Source organism: Chaetodon auriga, chromosome 23 (assembly GCF_051107435.1).
Source record: "Chaetodon auriga isolate fChaAug3 chromosome 23, fChaAug3.hap1, whole genome shotgun sequence".
Lineage (NCBI taxonomy): Eukaryota > Metazoa > Chordata > Actinopteri > Chaetodontiformes > Chaetodontidae > Chaetodon > Chaetodon auriga.
Genome location: NC_135096.1, coordinates 6485984 through 6507130, shown reverse-complemented (window position 1 = coordinate 6507130; position 21147 = coordinate 6485984). Strand labels below are relative to the sequence as shown.

At 42.9% G+C, this 21147-nt stretch overlaps 1 protein-coding gene across 1 annotated transcript in view; it reads left to right on the top strand.

The window, feature by feature from the left end:
• Positions 1–20934, top strand: part of sh3bp4a (SH3-domain binding protein 4a) — a 30045-nt gene extending 9111 nt beyond the window's left edge. The window contains exons 2-5 of the mRNA XM_076723675.1: positions 1848–2014; positions 2906–5259; positions 17842–18030; positions 18711–20934. Coding sequence (XP_076579790.1) covers positions 1891–2014; positions 2906–5259; positions 17842–18030; positions 18711–18935 — 2892 coding nt within the window. The 5' untranslated portion in view covers positions 1848–1890 and the 3' untranslated portion in view covers positions 18936–20934. The remainder of the gene's footprint in view (positions 1–1847; positions 2015–2905; positions 5260–17841; positions 18031–18710) is intronic.
• Positions 20935–21147: the final 213 nt, after the last annotated feature.

Genomic DNA, 21147 nt, shown 5'->3' with positions numbered 1-21147 from the left:
TATTTTTTTACATAAGAAGCGAGTAATATCGCACAGAGACCTTCACAGTGTGGCGAATGATTAGAATATTTTTGCTATTTTTTGGTGGTTTGCACCAACATATGTAGAGAGAGTAAATTTAACAGCTTTTTGGAGGAAGCCAGATCAGAAACTATTTTCAATAATTTGCCGTATTAGTGCACACAGTGAAGTGATGCTGCACTGCTGTATTTTATGAACACAGACACCTGCATCTGAATCCTCAGCGTTCAAATTCAGCTCCAAACATTAGAGCTCTAATGATGATAATCAGCGAAAGGCATTTACATGGCAGCTTCTACAGTCCTTGTTGCTTTAATCAGATTAAAATGGCATCATTAGTGTGCAAATGCAAATGTTCCCACTGCTGCCGCTCGCCACATCCTGCAGGAATAATAAAGTGTCTTACGAGTGAATGGAACAACATTTTGCTGCAAACAATTTCTTGCTGCCTCTCTAATCAGATTACGGTCCTCTGCTGACTGTGTGTTTTCATACACAAATTGAATCACAGCTCAATTCCGACAAGGAAATTGGTAACTTGGTTGATACAATCACAGATGTAAATACTCAAGACACACAGAGCAGTGCAGCTTATGCAGCCAGAAGAGGGAGAGATGCCTCTGAGGGGAAAAGGTTGCTGGTTTGAATTCCCTATAGGATTAATAATAACCAGTGTGACTGCAGACAGCCTGCCCTCAGAAGTTCGGTATCTTATCTATTTATACATGCGATGCTGAGGCTGTGTTTCATGGTTTGATCAAGGACAATAGTATGCTTCCAACTTTGTGGCAACATTTTGAGGAAAGACTCTCTTTCAACTTGGCATTGCACCCATGCATAACCCAGATCCATAAAGAAATAGTTTCCCTAGTTTGGTGTGGAAGAACTTGACTGGCCTGCACAGGGTCCTGAACTCAATGCCATCCAACTGCTCTGGGATGGATTTAAATGACCCACTCACACCAGAAAGCACCACAGCAATATCAATCTGCATGTAAATATATATTGACTCTATGGGCTGGTTGATGAACGACTGTACCTAGCAAGCGAACTGCTAACATGCTAGCCAGCCAGGAACAACAATTCCATTTAAATGGATCGATTTGCTGCAAATTTTAAATGTTGTTGTGACCAAACAGTTACAGCAACTGCAAGCCAAACCTTCATGTCGGACATCAGTGTTCAGCCTCACTAATGTGGCTGAATGGGAGCAAATCCCTGCAGCCAGTTTCAACATCTGAAACCAGAAGAGTGGGGACTGTTTTAGCAAAATACTAATGACCATGGATTTGGAATCACATGTTCAACAATCACATATGAATGTAGCATTCAGGTGCCCACATATTGTGAAATTTTTCTTTGGCTAGGTTTTCACCTCATGCTTGAACATTATGTTTTTGGCCTTCTTCATTGTCACTTTCAGTCAGATTTAAACCTCTTTTGAATTCATTTCTTTATCGCTTTCGATTGTTCTCCCTCTGAATCACATCTCTCTCTCTCTCTCTCACTCCTGCAGTTCAATGATCACGGTCTTTGCATTGATTTAGAAACATTCTCCCTGTTTAGTCGGGAGTCATTTTTTTGCCAGCACATCCTTCACACGGATTTCCTCCAAAAATGCAGTGATATTTGTCAACCCTATTTTCTGCTACAGTGACTTTGACCTTTGTGGCCTTTAACTGTGCTATTGATCTAGAAAATTAAGCTTCATATTCCAGTATTACTTTGGGAGTTCTCTTAGCATCAGCTAAACACCAGAATGCAAATGTATTTAAAACTGGCTGGTCGACTCCCAGCATGAAATCCTTTGTTTGTTTCCCGTCCAGATGAAAAGCTGCCAATGAGCGAATGCTACGATAAGTACCAGCCATGGCTGCCCATCGAATCATCAGAGTGACGAACAACAACCACATTCTCCCTCGCTGTAAGTCTGAGGGGACACTCATTGACCTCAGTGAAGGGGTCAATGGAGCCAGTCTCAACGATGTCAAAGGTCAGTATTTCACTGTGGCCAAACTAGCTTTAGGTCATTGCTGATATTTAGAAATTTTACGTTCTATAAGATACAAGGCTCATTTATTTTAGTCATGATTATTTTATCTTACTGATCAAAGTTCATTCATTATCTCTAGAATTTAACTAATTTGCTGTTTTAATCTTGTGCTTTTTATCTTTTTTCAATTAAATTATTCAGTCATGTTGTTGAAAACATTATTGTTCTTTCTCTGGCTCTTTCACTTCACTGGTTACACTTCATTACAGCTTTGCTTACATGCTCCATATACGCTAATGAGGTGAACTAAAAATAGTAAATTATGCAGTAAATTATGCAGTTCATCTTCTCATACATTTACCTAGTGATGTGAATATTTTGTAATTGTAGTCAGAGTGATTAAAAATAAGGTTTTCTGTTATTTTGACGGTATTTTGGCTGCCTTTATTTTTTCCTGGATAAATGTATCTTTTTCAGCTTCTTTAAAGTTTTGAGGCATTAAAATGAACCATTGAACCATTTGGACATGCTTCTTTATGTATAATCTGTAGTACCTTCACCCCATTAGTGCAAAGGGTCCATTATGTCTGTGTCTGATTAGGAGATAAGCACTGTTAACTGCAGTGTTTTGAGTAATCAGCCAATGAGTAATTATCTGCACTTATCTAAAGTAATGCCAAGCCAGTCATTAGGGCTGGACCAAGTGTCCTTTTTTAGCATTTGACACCTCTACTGAGGTTTTTGAATGACGCTTTTAATGTCTGTCATCATGTTTTTGAACCCCAAAACTTAAATGTACAATAATTCTACAATAATTCAAGCATGACAAATAAAAGACCATCATTGGCACTTTTAAATTGTGATTTGGTCTAATATCTTTTTCCTTTTCAGTGCCTTCTCCCAGTGCCTTAAGGCTGGACACTTCAGCCTCCTATGGAGCTGCACAGGAAGTGGTTGCCATAAAGGATTATTGCCCCAGCAGCTTCACCACCCTGAAGTTCTCCAAAGGTGATCACCTCTATGTGCTGGACACGTCAGGTGGAGAGTGGTGGTATGCCCATAACAACACGGAAATGGGTTACATCCCGGCTGCCTACGTCCAGCCAGTCAACTTCAGGAACTCTTCGCTTAGTGACAGTGGGATGATCGACAGTCTTGGGGAAGGATATGAGGATGGCTCCAAGGAGTTTGGAGGTTTGGGGGAGTGGACAGGAATGACTCTTAAGCCCTCCCCAATTAACAACAACAGTTCCTTCTCTGTGAACCCCTTTAACTGTCCATTAGATCAAAACTGCAAAGATATAGGTGTTAGGAGCCCAGCAGACCTCATTCTGTTTGATGCACTGGCTTCTCCATCATCTTGTTCCAACTTTAACATGAGTACAATCATGACCAATGGGTTCAGTAGCTGCCACATTAACAATACCACTCCCACCAGCCCAAACCAAGAGGTTGTACCTAACCTCCACAGGGATAACCCGTTCTTCAGGAGTAAACGTTCCCACAGTCTCTCAGAACTGTCAGTCCTGCAGGCGCAGTCGAATCCAACCTTACCCTCTTCGGGATTCTTCACAGGCCTTAAGGCTCCCTCACCAGAGCAGTTTCAGAGCAGGGAGGACTTCAGAACTGCTTGGTTGAACCACAGAAAGCTTGCCAGGTCTTGTCATGACCTTGACTCCCTTGGCCAGAGTCCTGGATGGGGTCAGACGCAGCCAGTGGAGACCAACATTGTGTGCAGGTTGGACAGTAATGGAGGTGTTGTTCAGCTCCCGGACACTCAGATCAGTGCACACATCCCCGAAGGCCATGTCAGCCATGGAGACCACCAGCAAATCTCCATGAAAGCCTTACTAGATCCTCCTCTGGAGCTCAACAGTGACCGCTGCTCTACCGTCAGCCCTGTGGTGGAGATCAAACTCAGCAACATGGAGACCAAGTCCTTCATCACATTAGAGATGAAAGTAATGGTAACTGTCAAGAAGGAGAGTTGTCATACTGTGGAGGTGCTTTGCGTTCGAAGCGACTGTAAAGAAGGGCCTTACACACCCATCCCTAATGCTTACATTTACAAAGATACAGTCCAGGTACAGTTGGATAGTCTAGAGCCTTGTATGTATGTGGCTGTTGTGGTTCAGTCACAGTACATCAGCCACAATATGACTGTTTGGGACCATGTGCAGAGGAAAGTAACTCTGGGCGTCTATGGACCCAAACACATCCACCCTTCCTTCAAAACAGTCGTGGCCATGTTTGGGCATGACTGCGCTCCCAAGACCTTGTTGGTAAGCGAGGTGGGCCGACAGGCTAGCTCCACACCGCTTGTGGCCCTTCAGCTGTGGGGGAAGCACCAGTTTGTTCTGGGGTACCCTCAGGACCTCCAGGTGGGATTGTACTCCAACATGTCCAACTACCAGGTGAAGACGAGTGAGGGTGCAGGGGTGATTCGGGGATTTCAGGTCAAACTTGGTAAAGTTAGCAGGCTGCTGTACATGATCACATCACACAACCCCAACAGCATCTCAGATTTCACTCTCAGGGTCCAGGTCAAGGATGCCCTCGATTGTATCCTCACCCAGTTCTGTGTCCAAACTCCGCAGCCACCGCCAAAGACTGTAGCCAGGGTAACGGGCCAGAGGAGATTTTTGAAAAAGAAAGAAGTGGATAAGATTGTCCTCTCACCACTGGCTGTCACCTCCAAATATCCAAAATTTCAGGACCGATGCATTACCAACCTTAAATTTGGCAAGTTGATCAAAACAGTGATTAGGCAGCACAAGAGCACTTATTTGTTGGAGTACAAGAAGGGGGATGTTATTGCTTTGCTCAGCGAGGAGAAAATCAAACTGCGAGGACAACTGCGGACCAAAGAGTGGTACATTGGATACTATCAGGGAAAGATAGGCCTTGTCCATGCCAAGAATGTTTTAGTTCTGGGTAAGGTCAAGCCCATTTATTGGTGTGGGCCGGACCTAACAACCACCATGCTACTCGAGCAGATCCTGAAGCCTTGTAAATTTCTTACATATATCTACGCAACCGTGAGGACGGTTTTAATGGAGAATGTGGGCAACTGGAGGGCGTTTGCAGATGCCCTGGGGTACGGGAATCTGCCTCTGAATTATTTTTGCCGGACTGAGCTGGACAATGAGCCAGAGAAGGTGGCATCAGTTCTGGAGAAACTCAAAGAGGAGTGTACGAGCATGGACAACAAGGAGAGGAAGTCCTTCCAGAGAGAACTCATGATGGTAAGACCATGATAAGCTTTAACTCCCTCAATGTTTGTATGACCTGTTTTCACAAAAATAAGAGGAGATGACAGACACACTGGTAACAATAATAATGCTTCATAGTGACCCAGAAGAAGCCTAAAAGTTAGGAAGAAGTGCTTGTTTGACAGGAAGTTGACTTGTTTCTCTCAGTTGCTCCCATGTTTTCCTGAGAAAATAGAAATTCCTATTCATTTTTACCTTTGGGTGCTTAAGGTTTGTCTTTCTGCTAAAAAAAAAAAAAGGCATGGGAAGGGAACAAGAACTCTCTGGACAGCTGCTTTAAGGTGGCCTTGAGCATTGACTGTATTCTGTCAGGAACTGTGAAGCTGCAACCTTTTTCAGACAGGGTGAAACTACAAAACTGACCTCTGAAGTTGTTATCAGGGGGATGAAAATCTGTCACTGTCCCATGGACAAAGAATGGGGTGCTGCCCTTTGTCTGACTCCAGTGAGGACTAAATTTTAATTAGTCATTTATCTATAAATCCCCCAGGCCTATGGGAAGTTCATAGAGCCTGAATATAGTCAATTTGATAATATAACAGGAAAAAAAGGATATTGTCACATCACAAAGCATTTTCACAAACTTTAAGTGCTTTCTCATTGTTTTCTGGGAAAGAGTAGAGCAAGCTCACAGTCACTGAATTGTCCTTGAGAAGAGAAATATAGTCCATGAAGTCTTACAGTTGGAGCCATTCCCCAAATATCTTCCAAATGTTGCATTATTCAAAAAGCATTCACGCTCAGCTGAAGCATTTACTGCACCGATAACGAGAAAGAAAAATGTCTGGCGTGAACATAACACTGCAGCATCAGCTTTCATTCTCAAAGGATGCACACTGCAAACTGAGCACTTTTATCAGTGTCCCTCAGATGGCCGGTGCATCATTAGTTAAGCTTTGTTGAAGTAAAAAGAACAAATATCTAATTTCCTAAGCGGCAACTGCTTGCTGTCTGATTGATTAATGCCTCTTTGGTACATCAGCCCTCAACATGATTTCTTTACACTGAAGCCTGTGTTGCAGTCAGACAATGTGACACAATCTGAGTGTGTGCTGGAAGGATTTCAGTCCTTATGCTCAGTCACATGAATGGTAAACAACTTGTCTTACAGCCTGAGGTGGCTCACAGTGGGAGCAGCCATCACATGAAAAATGAAAGCGGGGGTTGGGGGAGAAAATCCTGTAAAGGGAAGCATAGAAATAAAAGTTAACATCTGCAGTTTGAGCGAAAACAACTCTGTCAAGCAAACGCATGCAGGCCTCGATGTGTTTTTCTCCTCCGACAGCGCCGGCACCCTGGGGGAAGCAAAATTGTCCCGAGACATTTCCCTCGCCAGACGCCATTTTTCAAAAAGTACTTTAGCAAAGTACATTTTCCAACTGCTGTTTATCCAGGCAGAGTTGATGAAACGTGCATGCACTTTTATCGCAGCGACGTGCTCAGTGCGGTTGCAGCCGGCGGCCACTGGAGCAGCTGGGGGTAGAGAGCCTTGCTAAATGAGACTTTGACAGTAACTGTTAAGGTAAAGGAGAGTGTTGCTCATTTTCTGTTCATGCTTTTTTACCTTGCACTGTTATCCAGCGCGACTCACCTGCAACTACCTCTCCCCGATTGGCTCTCAGTCATGTGACCTCCACGTAACCTCACTGAGTCTAAAGTAAAGGAGGCATGCTTTTAAGTTTTAAAAAAGGCTTTTATTCTGGTGGCTACCTCCAACTCCCGCTGAGGCTTTAAACTTGCTGTGTGCACAAAGAGCACCTCAGCTTTCTTATCGCTGAACCAGGCCCCATCTTTGACTCGACTGAACTCCTTTTTTTTTATATTTACCTGGAATGAAAGGAGAACACGCTCAGATGTGCTTCATTGAAGTCCAGCAATTTTCGTCTGAAGTCAGAAACGCTTTGATCACTAAGGACGATCTAGAAATTTGTCCCATTGACCTTGATGGAAAGACTCAGAAATTTGTCCAAAGGTGTTCCAGCACATGCAAGCGTTCGATTGTTTGTCATTATGTGGATTTTACCTCTGATGTGATGCAGCCGCAGAGAAAAACAGATTTTAACCCCCGACAGTGTTTCACCCTGAGTTTAAGGGCCAATTGCCAAAGCATGATTCCATTACTCTGTATCTCAGCCCGGCATTCAGTGTCATGTTGCTCTGCAAGATGTTCACACCAAATCAGATTTTGAAGTTACTGTTTGTTGACAAGACCAGCAGATGACACAATGAAGCAGAACCTCATCTATTAAAGGTACATAGAACACATTAAAGCTGAAACAATTGGTCAACATCAGAGAATTAGTTGATTAGCGCTGTGGGGGTTTGTGGGTGGAGCTGTTGGTAGGTATGACAAGCAAAGCTGAAACTGGATAATCGATTGATCATTCCAATTATTGTCACGTGAAAATACCATTCTGCGGTTCCAGCTTCTCATTTGTGGTTTATTTTATGTTATTATAAACTGATCATTCTGGAGATTTGGACTTCTGATCAAAGTGATTTGAACGTAGGACTACAACTAACGATTGTTTTCATTGTCGATCCATTGACTTTACAGCTTTATGGCTTTGTCTTGTGATGACAAAAACATTTATTTGAATTTGAACAAAGGGCATAATAGAATATGTCCCAGTTTCCAGCTGTGTGCTACTTGATACAAGATCAGACCCACTTCTAAAACATCAGCAGCAGACCTGCAGTTTATCGCTCATTCGGTCCAGTTTTCTCTGAAAAATCGATGCATTTTTTTACAAAGAACTTGTCTTAAGCTGATTTTCTCCTGGGGTTTATGTCCAGACACGTTTAAAACCCGTTGTTCCTGCTGCAAAAAAATCACTGCCAAGTTTACTGCTGTAGTTCAGTTGTAAACCACTCCTGGATGTGCGTGAATGTGAGTGTGTCCCCTGCGACATTTTCCCCGGAGAGCGGTAAATTGCCATCAGGCTGCAGGAACAAGGCCCAGTGAGTCACACAGGCTTGAATTACTAAATCTTTTCCTCCAAGCTAGAAAAGGCTTGTCTTATACAATTGTTACTCAATAAAACATTCCTACGTAGAGGACCCCTGGCTTCAAAATCCCTGATTAGCAAACAAGGCATTCAGTGCTTTCTCTTCATAATAAGGCTTTTATCCAGACCTGCTCTTTTTCAGGATGGAAATATCCAAATCCACACTAATCTGTGAAATGTTCCAGATGAAAGTATCTGATGCAAGCATCATGGAGAACAATATGTCACTCCGGTGTGTCCAAGATAGAAATTCAGGTGCCTTGTTCGAGCACTTCACTAAGAAAGACCACAACAGTCGTATGCAGATTAGCTGAGAGGACGGATGTGTTCGGAAAGGATGGGATGAAATCATCTCATCTCGACGAACTGAGGGTCGAGTGGGAGTCGATAAGGAGTATAAGCTTTGAGGTGTCATGGGGAGGAACCCAGAGATTGAGGCTCAAGGTGGAGGAGGTGAGATGGCTTCCTATCACCCCCTGAGGTTTCTATAATGAGAGAGGAGGCAAAGAAGCAGAGAAATGGGTTTGGTTGGAGGGATGTGTACAGTGATACAAGTGGGAAAGAAAGAGTTGAACCCTGGATGTGCACTAATAACAGGATACTGAAGAAGAACAATGAAAATTAGCACATAGTGAATTTCCTCACCTCATCATATTGACTTTATTCATTTGTTTTGTTTCTGGACTGGAACTGAATTGTCAGAAATTTGCCGTTTTGCTTCTTTCTTGCCAAATACTAGATGAGGAGATCGACACCACTCATGCATGTGCTTTCATTAGATTATCTTAGCATAAATGGCCGGCTTGGTTAGCTACAGCACTTCTAGTTAAGGCAACAAGACTTGTTTTAATTGTGAGTTTGATCACTTGAATTCAAGTTTCTTGACCAATTGCCCAACCCTGACGACACTACATGATGCAGCCAGTGTTTGTTGCGTTTCTCATTTGTGGTGGCGCGTGAAAAAATAAATCCTTTTCTTTTCTGAAACGTCTTCATGGCACAATAAGAAGCATCATGTAATGTGCACAAACATGAAGTAGCAGCCTGTTGCTGCTCTGACCAGCTCACTTGTGGCTTTTTCTCTGCAATATCTGATGCTGATCAGCTTGCATAATGGCGCCCAGTATATCCATATCTTTGTGTGTTGACGGGTTTTTATTGAACAGTAGCACCACAAACAAAGCTCTGCTAATCTCGGTGTCTTTAGTCTCCAGGACAACCACACGTGTTGAGCTAATCAGTTTAGCCGCAGGGGCCTCAATAGCATTGGTAAGCGCATTCATCCCCTTATACAGAAGAAGTGAAGGTGTACAATTCGACAAAAGTCTTTCAGAGCAGGGCTGTAACCTTGCTGGCTCTAATTGCTGCTCTGGACAATCTAAAAAAAAAATGAAAGTGCTGCAAGCGCTGGTGGTTTGTCTTCTGGGTTTGGCTCATCACGCCTCCCCATCTCTTTTCCACACAGCCGACAGGTGTTCTCATGTGAAATGTGAGCAGGCATTGATCAGGATGGAGCTGGAGGCCCGGGGGGCATCCGACACCGCCCCGGCAGATCTTTTAACGCCGCGGCTCCAGTTACGAAGGCAGAGGACAAATGAGAGAGTCCCTTGTGCTTGTCAGCGGAGGAGAGTGGCTGAAAGGCCAGGAGAGTGTTGTTTAATAATACATCCATGCTGAGAGGCGGGGCGAATCACTCCTGCAGGGGACGTTATCAACCCCCAGCTTGTTGGCTCCCATCTGAAACCAAGTCATAAAACTCAACAGTAACAGAGTCCACGGCTCGGAAAATTAGACTTCTTTATAAATGAACAGCCGCCTCGATCCCCTGTGACAGCCAATAAAAATCAGCATGTTAATTAAGCAATGAATATTAACCAGCCAACCTGATTATCCGGACCTGGCTGCTGCAGCTTTATTGGACCGCAGACTAGAACGTGTCAGAGGAGCATGAAATAGTTGCAGGAAAAACGCCTTTTTTGTCAGGTGAAATCAACACAGCACGTAGTTTTCCAAATGATACCTCCCGTCAGTCCCTGCTGAGAAACCTGCTCCTCAAAGAAAGTGATTGATCTAAACCCAGAGTGTCAAAAGCAAAAGTGTTTACTCAAAAGCAGCAAGTGAGAATCGCCTTCGTCTTCCTGCCAGACTTCATCAAACGGGACAACAGCAGCAACGAATTCTTTCTTTTGAACAGCTGCGGTTCTGCCACGTCTGTCGAACCTGGAAAAGGAGGAAAATTAGACTGAGCTGAGTCATTTTTTTGTATTCGGCAAGACAACAAGCTGTTAAAAGGTGATGTTTAAAGGTGGGAAGGAAGATTGAAACTTCCAAAAAAAAAGCATTTTTGGGAGGTCGTTCTTCTTCTTTTATACATAACCTCTCTGGGAAAACGTGCAAGTTTAGGTTTTTGCTTTTGAGTTGACTCAAAGTCAGGCCTTAAAGTAAACAGGAACCATTTTACTCTGGCTTTAGTCTTGTTGACATTTTAGTAACGTGGTCACACCTTTCGGCTGAGTGAAGCATGTGAGGGCAAAAGCTGCGTTTTTAATTTTCAGTCTAAAAGCTGAAAGTTTGGTAGAGAATGTATCGACATCTAATTTGCTTCTTCTAACACATGAAAGCCTTTAGCAGAGAAAGGACTTGAAGCTGCTCCTCCATGGTGCTTTCCTGTTATCTCTCCTCTTTAATTGTCCTCGCATTATTCTCCCTCAGCCTGCCTCTCATCCTCCTCCTCCTCCTCCTCTCTCTTCCTCTTTTCTACCTGTCAGTGTTATCATCTCCCCTCATCCCTCCTTCCTGTTGAAGCCTTTGGAAGTGAAGCTCATTTAGCTGACAGCCGCTCGGTCAGCTGTCAGCTCCGTCTGTCCGGCTGCTCGGGGGCTTCCTGCAGCTCGCCGCTATCTCATATTTTTCAGACACTTCAGTCTCTCACGGAGCGGACCGTTTTTTATTTTTAGAACAGAATCAATTTCTTTATTTAATAACGCGGAGGCATCAACCGGACTGGAAACAGAGAAATCAATAAAGAAAACATGTTGTTGTGCAGCTGCAGATTCATTTCTCCATTCTGGCATTAAATGGAGAGCACAACATTGTTTATGCTGTAATAACTTGTCTTATGTTGTGTTTACTTGCAGCACTTCACCAGTTTTAATATCAGGATTGTTCAGAGTTCCTGAAAAGGCACAAAAGAATGAAGAAGCCCCCATGAATTCCACTGAGGGACTGACCTGCCATATAAATGACTCCAGCTGGAAACGAAACAGCTGACAAAGTGTCCTTGAGCAAGACACTGACCTTTAACCTCCATCTGTTGCATGCAGCGTGTGTCTCAGAGGGAGGTGACTTGTCTTTTCCCCCCCAAAACCAAATTGTGATTGAGAGTTTTTCCACCGAAAAAGGCTACAACATTCATAGTTGAAGATAAATGACTCCACCTCTCTGCACTCCCCGACACCCTGACCTTTATTTTGAAGCACTTCCTGTCATGTCACCTGCTTTAATCCTTTCCGGCTTAAACAACGTACAAGAGCTCCTGATTTGCATTTGAACACATCATGCTCATTTCCGGGCAGCAAGCCGAGGCGTTGAACCCCCGGACGAGTGTGTTTGGATCTATATTTAACTGGAACCCGGTTAAAGCCTGAATCAGCAGGCGGAGGCCAAAGTGCTTGTCGGCCAGGTGGTAGAGAGAGATAGAGACAGACGGGGAGAGAGAGGAGAAGCTGGACTGTTGCGTGGTGCCTGTTTCAAAAGCAAGCAATTAACCCTTCATCAAACCCCTCCTCCAAACAGCAGCTGTCCAATCACAGCTTAGGAACTGTAGCGCGGCGCCTGCACGCCTGTCATGCTTCACATTTCTCTGCAGAGTTTTGAGGAGGTCGTCTTTTTTGTAGTCTTTCAAAACCCTAAAGCACAAGAGCAAACGTGTGAGGAGTGGATTAACGTGAGCTGCAGATGTTAGCGTGTCTGGCTAACAAACACAATGGGCATTTTGTAAGCTTTCTGCATTATTTTGTGGGCTTACAGGTTACATTAGAAAAATACCATAAACAACGCTGCTCCCTTGTTGCATGGGTCAGCAGCTGTTTAAGTGCCTTTTGCAGAGTTCTCCTTTTAAAATGTGTTACAGGGAAATGTCAGCTGGAGATGGACTCCTCAGCTCACTCAGCATTAGCTTATATTAGCCAGCTACACAAAACACCCGCGAGCGAAAGTCGTCGTTTTAGCTGATAAAATCCACGGTCGTCAGCTAGAAATGAGAAGCCTGCTTTTGTTAACTGCTGTGAGGAATCGAGGAGCCGGTGTTTCAGAGAATACTGAGAATCTCTGCGTCATTATCACTGTATACTCCAAACGTGCAGCGTGAGAGTGGGAAGCTTGACAGTAACTAAGAAGGGCGGGGCTAACTCAGGCGGGAAAGGCCTAGACAACTGTCAATTCATCATGTCAGCTGGTTTTGAAAGAGTCTCCTCCTTGTAGGTCATCCAGGATAATTAACTTTCTTACAGAGCTGCAGTTCATAACAGAGAAGATAAAAAGAGGTTAAAGATAAAGTAGAATAGAGTGTAAGAATAGATCATATTAAGAAATGGAAATGACATGACTTTTTATAAGCTTCTTCCTGTCTTGTCTTTTCAAAGTTAAAGCTTAAACGTGCTTCTGCCAGTTCTGATGTACAAGTATGACCTGTAGCCACAATAATAGACGCTTTGACTTCTGTACAATAGATAATAGGTCTGTTTTTACTTTTCTTATTGTGAAGAATTTCAGTGAATTGCAGTGACCTATTTTGCTTGAGTAGAACTACTACTACCATCATGTACTAATACTCCATTACAGCTAAAAGTCCTGCATTTAAAATGATGTTATCGATCAAATATTTCTTCTTCATTTTGCAGTAGTCCCTGTCATGATGCTATAATATTAGACATGATATATTTTTGTAATGTTCATGATGTAATAAAATGTAACCTGTTGAGATAGAGCCAACTTTAAGTACTTTACATACTGCTGGGTACTAGCTTAATCGATACAGTGAACAGCAAAATGATGGTTTTATAAGACGATTTAATGATTTAATTCAGATCTCAGTAAAACAGTAAAATTAAAAGTGACAATGACATTGTAAAAATACTCAATTACAAGCAAATATCATGCAATTAAGATTATACTTTATATTTATTTCTGTTTCCCCCTTAATTATTACCATGTAACATAAAGAGATAAATATCTGCCGTCTTGTGCACAGGGATGTTAATAATGAACCACTGGTAAAAATTGATGAATAATACATCGAGTTGGTTCCATTAGTGCAGGTGTTTAGCGCAGCCGTGATCAGATCACTGGTTTTCAATGCAAACCACTTTGCAGGTGCAGCAGCGTAATAAAAGCTGTAGTTTACTTTGATTTCATGGAGGTTTGGTTTCATGTGAATCTCTTTCCTCTTCTGTCATTCTCTCCCTGAACCATGATCCTGGTAAAAAAAACTGATCCAGCTACTTTTATCAATACTCTAAGTTACATCAAACACACTGATTCCTTATCACGCGCTGTAGATATTCTCATAGTTTTAATTAAAAGGCAGAAATAGGTCAGCACTTTTCATTCTCGTGCTCGTCGTGTAGAGGCTGCAGCTCTTCTGCTTTGCGTGGCCCGTGATGACGCTGTTATATTGTTTGTGCTCAAGCTGAACTCGTGTGCATGCTCTCCCGCTTTCAGCAATTTATCCCCAATAATGATGTGATGATATCCATCTGTGCATCCAACAGCAGAAGGAGGGCTTCCGTGGTTTGACCTTTAGCTCATGTTTCTGTCACGTCATGTTTTCTGTTTGTGTGTCGATAAACTGATGTGTCATTGTTTCAGCGGTGCGGCGGCGTGGTTGGAAACTCGTCGTTGTGCCAAAATATTGAAGCTTATCATGAATTTGAATGTGAGTGAGAGAGAAATCAGTGTGAAATTTGGTCTTTCTGATTCAGATGAGAGTGTTTTGGAGGCGGCAGACTGTGTGTGTGTGTGTGTGTGTGTGTGTGTGTGTGTGTGTGTGTGTGTGTGTGCTGCTTTGAAGCTGCAGCTGACTGACAGAGAGGCTGATTCACTCGAAGCCACTCGAGCTCCATTAAATTAAGTCGAGGCTCCACAGTTGAAGGTTTTGAAATGTATTTCATTTATTCTTTACTTTTTTTCTTTTTTTTTTTTTTGGTCACGTACGTACATTTCTGCATTTCTTATGATTTAGACAAAAGCGCACAACCTGACATCCGTTCACTTCTCTACATTCTCGCGGATGTGAGTAATCAGGAGACGCTGCTGTCTTGTCTGTCTGAGGGCCATTAAGACAAATCTGTCACGAGTTTCACGCGACACTGAACACAACGCTGACCTCCGATCTGATCTTATAAAGCCGTTAATGAACTGAGTGTTCACTGTGTGGAAGCTGTAATGTTCAGACGGGAGCTGGGAAGACATAAGTGCATTTATCAGACAGCTTCAGTTAGGAGTTCATTCAGAAATAACGATTTTTTACATACAAAACATATGAATAATATAAATGAAGCCACCCAGAAGTCTACATAAGTACAGCTGAAAGGATTATTCATGAAAGAAAATTATTTAGATCATATTTAAGTCATTTTTGATGTAAAAACGTAGTATTTTTACAGTGCGATATTAGTACTTTAATAGAGGCTCTGAATACTTCTTTCATCTCCAGGAACAGTGACAAAGTTCTGTCATCATGTGGCCACAACTCAACGAACATGTTTCTATTCATTATTTTGCGTATTCACGGCCCATTAAAGGTTAATTAATGTTCTAATTGCCGCCGTGGTTGACTTGGGGGCTGGTTGTTGGGAACAGGAAGTACGTGTTTACGGCTGCAGTTTGCAGATTTCAGTTAGAAACGACGCCCGTGCATCGACCATTCAGGGCAGTTAACAGGATTCATATGTCGTTTTAATAAAGAAAGTCATCATCTGTCGTTTTTTTTCCATCGCGCCTTGAGCAACCGTGATCTAATTTTATGCTTCACGCTCTGCACAAGTAGTTTTCCAGACAACAGCATGGTACAGCGGCAAGTTGCAAAAATTAAAGGCGCACAAATGTTTTGTTTTGTCGGCATTTTACTGCCAATCAGTGGTGACCTTGGTGACAAATACGTTGTTTTTCCTGAGGCTGCTTCATGCGGAAGCCACCGTGCGTTTCACCGGCTGAACCCTTGTAATGTGAAGCAGCAGGAAGAAGCAGTAGCTTCGATACAACATACAGCTCTTTACTCTCTAATGGATCCCCATTAGCTTCCACACACACACAACAAGACATACAAACTGAAGTCGCGCTGCATCAAAGAAGCTCTATTTTTTGCCCTGTTTGATGTTGTAGCAGCAGCATGAAGAAGCTCCATACAGAGCAGCTCTCTTGGGGTAATTAGCACGAGGCCCAGCTGACCAGATCTCACCTATTGTGTCCTATAGCCATGACAACCACCAGTGGATAATAGTTTTTCACAGAGGTGCTGCGTGTTGCTCTGACACGGCTGTAGAGAGGTGAACAGGGGGAAAATTACACAAACTAACAGTGGATTGCACTCTGTGTCATTTCCTGTCAATCCTTGGTGCGTTTGAAGACAGTCTGAATCCAGCACGGGAATGGCGGACCCTGCCACCAAGAGTAAACCCTGCTACATATTCAGTGGCTATTACAGAACAAATAGAGGTTTTTTTATGGAGTGTAGCGGAGCAGAAAACGGCAGTGTCTCCCCGGATGCAAATTGCTTTTCATCAGAGGACATTTGCATAAAGTTGAACCTTTCTTTGAGTCTTGACTCATGTTTTGTTAGCATGTTTTCAAGCTTCAGTTGACAATGAGTGGCATCCTGTCGCCTCTCCAGTGTTTGAGCTCGTGCGTGTGAACAGAGTGTAACATGAAAACCTCCATTCAGCGTGTCCTTTTGACCTCTGCTTCCACTTTTTGCTGTGCTGGATCCCACCACCATCAATGCATGTACTCAACGTGCACCCATGTGTCGTCTCCGAGCTGATTTTATTTGTGCTTTTTTTATTCACAATTTTGCGTCGAGTGTGAAATATCTCTTGTTAACTCGTGTCACACCCTCGTTGGGCCTTGTTTAGGGTGAGTGTGTCCGTTTGCTTGCAGCTTTCTGGAGCTGGCAGCAAAGGAAAACCTCCCCTGCAAAGAGCCTGAAAGGTATCACCACAGGACAGTGCACCACTTTGAAGTGTGTGTGTGTGTGTGTGTGTGTACAAGACGCTGCCGTAGTTGAGACCCCTGCTTTTGTGAACCGAAATCTTATCTCTGGATAGACACGCACACAGTGCACTTTGTGGGCTTGGTGAAAAGAAAAGGCCTCAGTGTCCGTTGTGCATATTTTCAGGGGGGGGAAAAAAAGAAGAAAATCTTGCCTGCGGTGTATTTTCCAGTCAGCTGTTTTTGTTAATGCTCAGTACGCTCTGTAGTTTCTAACCCTCATTTAACCGGGTGAGCTGAGTAAGAACATACTTACAGCAGCAGCAGCCTGAGGGACATGGCTACTTACAAGAGAGGTTAAGGATTATATTCATACACGGCCATAAAAAAAGGTTGTTTTTTCCTCTCGGAACTGTGTTTTAAGCTTTTGTGTTTGCGATTCAGCCCTTGTGGCAAACTGAGAGACACAGTGAAGAGTCTAGAGTTTCCAAGTAGGTAAATCTGATGAATCATGAACTTTATTTTTTGTTTTATTTCTTGTGAAATAGTGGATGTTGGACCCTGTTAAGTCTCTAAAAATGCTCACCACTCAAAGAGCCGTTAAACCTGTGAAGACAGTCACAAACAAAGATACTTCTGAGCCGAAAAGGTTCGGAACCGCTGGACTCGAATAGGTCCAGAATGGGAGAGTTGGTGCTCGATTTGGGAACAAAGATCTCCCCTGATGTTCATCTCCAGCAGCTGTGGAGCATCAATGTTGGTGTCCTCTCTCTTTTTGTTCCGCTCAGGTCGACCACATTTTGGTTTGGCTCTCATTTGACACCGCAGACTGTGGGATGATTGGTTTACCTGTGCCGATTACAAAGTGTAGTTATTCCATTAATGTCTTTGGTAATAGTAGATCACTGCAGGCAGGCAGGGCTGCAAATCAAGTGGATTGCTTAATGGCAATAATGGGCTTGCAAGATTTTAGATTTATCAGATACTTAACTCTGCCAAAAACAGACATCCCCACTGATGAACACCTTCCAAATGTAATTCCCAGAAAATGTAGCGCGTTATTAGCACAAATCTATGATTATATACAATTTTATCCACGTCAGCTGCCTTTAGGTTGAAATATTTCAGGTTTATTTCAGTTCCACTGGTGCAGTTTATGTCACTTTCAGTCCATTCAACTCAGCTTTCCAGGCTTGGATCTGTGTCTTTTTTTGACCACCAGATTGACAAATGGAGAACTTCTCGAATCCTGTGCCTCCGTAAATATATCTGCCCTGTTGCTCATGCATTGAAAAATAACAGTTCTCTAAAGAAGACTGTCTTTTATTTCCCCCATCAGGCGTTGCTGAAGATGGACTGCCAGGGTCTGGTTGCCAGACTGGTCCTGGATTTCGTCTTGCTGACCACGGCGGTGGAGGTGGCTTCCCGGTGGCGGGAGCTGGCCGACAAACTTGCTCGAGTGTCCAGACAGCAGATGGAGGCGTACGAGGCGCCGCACCGCGACAAGAACGGACTATTGGACAATGAAGTGAGAGACCTGCCAAGGGGTCATATTTGTTTACAAATGTTGACATTGTGCCAATTTGGCATCATTAAAAGTATGCCGAATCAGCTATAAGCAGTTCCTGTTTGCAGTGTACCCATGGACGTACAAACAGCTATCAGTGGATTATTTTGATACTGAAGAAAACTTAAAACAGGCTGTGTTCTCAGGCAAGCTCTGGAGCTATAAGGAGCATCTTTTTTTCTTCGATTTGTAAGCAGAAATATGGACATTTATTCAGGATTGTCCTCAGGTTTAATGATATCCTCGGGAAGTGTAAGTCACATTGAATCTAAAAATATGTGCATCATGTCCGTGTGCTCAGATTTGACTGAGTTATGACTCAGAGGAGGGCAAATTTTGATGCAAACTGCAGCAATCAGGCAGTAAGGCTTTAAAGCACCTTAATTGTCTCAATGAGCTGTCTCACAGCCTTTGCTGCTGCTCCAAGTGCTGACCATGTTGGTAAGTGAGCCAAACGACAATAAGTCACTTCCTGTTGTCTCCAGAGCACCAGTATATATTTCTCTCACCTCATGTTATATCTATATAAACAGGCAGAACAGGGCAGAACCTCTTAAAGCAAAGACAGTAAAAGTTTGTCCAATCTGTTGTCTTCTGGATGTTCCTAAACTTTTCCTCGTCTCTCGATCCCAACCTTTCAGTGCATGTGGAAGCCAGCCTACGACTTCCTGCTGACCTGGGCCGCCCACGTGGGGGACAGCTACCGAGACGTGATCCAGGAGCTCCACCTCGGCCTGGACAAGATGAGGAACCCCATCACCAAGAGGTGGAAGCACCTGACCGGCACGCTAATCCTCGTCAACTGCCTCGATACCCTCCGCGGTGCCGCCTTCTGTCCCACAGGATATGGAGATTTTGCTGTTTGAGCATTTTCGTCCACCTGGAGAACATTTTGAAGAAGTCAGTGAGGGTTGTCTTCTGGTGGGAGTTACTGGAACTCAGTACTTCTTAGTCCTAAGATTCATCCGCGGAGTTTAGTTGATGCTGGTGAACATTCATTGTTTTCGTCGTGGACGGTTTGACAGGACGCAGAGTTTTGGGATGGACGTCAGGGATCTTTGATCGTCCAGTTCAGGGTGTCCCGTAAATCTGTCGGCGTTCCTCCGCCTTTGATCTTCAGGTCAGACTTGTACGTCCTGGTCTCTTGTTTGGAGTCCTGGATTGGTGTCGCGGCGCCACCGATTGGTTGTCATTAAGCGCCAGATGTAGAAATGCCATTGGATGAGTTCTGTCATTGGATAAGTCGATGTGAAACTGGAGGACCTGCCTCTGTCTGTTTTTATGCCTCTTGTGTTTGTCCTGCTTTCTTTTTCCCTGAACTCTTCAACTCTTTTCTACCTCACCCTTTGTCTGCATCACTTTCTGTCTTTGTCTCTTCAGACGTACATCTTTCCGTCTTTTTATGTTGTCCTTATCGTTTGTTATTCGACATTATTACATTTTCTCTTCCCGTGTTATTGTGCTCCATTGAATTACAGTGTGTGTAATTTATGCTTTCCGTGACATCTTCGCCATCCAATCTTTTCCCTTCACCCTCAGGACAACATCAGAGACCTAAACCACTGCAGTACATAACCACACATACTGTGAACTTTCACCTTTCCTCCATCTTTGAAAGCTGATTTGACCCTCACACTCACAATAAAACACTGTTTAATTGATTCAAGTATTAAGATAATTTGTTAGTCATTAGCTTGCCAAAACCAGTTAGCTCAGTGCTAACTGAACATGTGACTCAGTGTTGTCCATGCGGTCGAGGTACAGTATATTGGTTTATGCAAGATATACTTCTATTTTTTATACTTGCAGAAGAATACAGATGACGTATTATCGACAGTGTATGCTTGTGTACTCATCTTGGTTTGGATTTCCCTCGTGTTCAAGTCTTTTCCATCATATTTCAGCTGGTGTAACAATGCTGCAGTCTGTCAATTTAGAAATTTTGTGCTTTAAAGTCAAAGTTACAACCATGGCATGTTCTGTTCAGCTGAAAGCAAAAAAGAATAATGAAACATGGACGCTTGAGATTTAAGCCCAACGTCTAAATCCAGTTCCCTGTGCAAAAGCTAAAGCTTTTGAGAGGGAAGTAGCTCGCTAGTTAGCGAGCTAACGCTAAGGATTTCTTGCACTGTGTTAAGTGCATTGAATATTTTCCAGATTTACATTTACTGCTGCACGCACACAAGTGTTTGATCAAATATTATGAAATGAAGATGGAACTAAAATGTATTTCAGAATGATAAACCTGTTTAATATTTGTGCAACCAGTGCTCGCCACCATTACGGCTGGATGACTTTATGGTAAAAAAAATTCATTACATCTAGCAATTCCAGCTAAAGGTGCCGTTAATATCACATTTTTTTTATGTAAGTTTGAAATATTCTTCACTTTCTGACGATGTGCAGCGTAGCTGTTTTCTTGTGGTACTTTTTACTGGAGCTACTGAAGGAGCTTTAGTGTTTTAATTAAAGTCGTCACATCAGCTGTTAAGTCCACCACCACTAAAATAAATGAACTGCGACTTAAAGCTGCGCAAAGTACCAGAAAATATTTAGTTTTTGTTCAATTTACATTTAAATAAGCCTGATTTTGTGAGTATAATCAGTCAGCTTTGATGCTTTTATTGTTAATTTCTGCATCTGTTTTCATTTCACTCAGTGGTTTTTTCTTGTTTCTTTTCAATATGTTTTGTGACTGCTGCAGTGTTCCTGTATCTGGTCTGAACAGAATATGTGTGAGGAGTTTATATATTTGTACTTAATGCCGATTGAGTATTGACACATTCTCAAGTGATCTAGCGGATCTGAAGTCTGTTCAGTGTTTCTGTGCAGAAGGTTTCAATAAAACGGAAAATGGTAATGGTATTACGATGTTTAATTTTGGATTGAACCCTCCTAACAACATTTTTTTTTTTGACATATCTCCTTAGGTTTGCTCATTTCTCCCTTCACAAGCTTCTGCATCTGCATGGATGTCCTTTAACGAACCCACCTCGAGCTAAAAGCAGCGAAATCTAAATATTCTTTGTTTAGACGCACTGATGTTTTAGCATACTTGCTATTGACTTTCACTGAAAT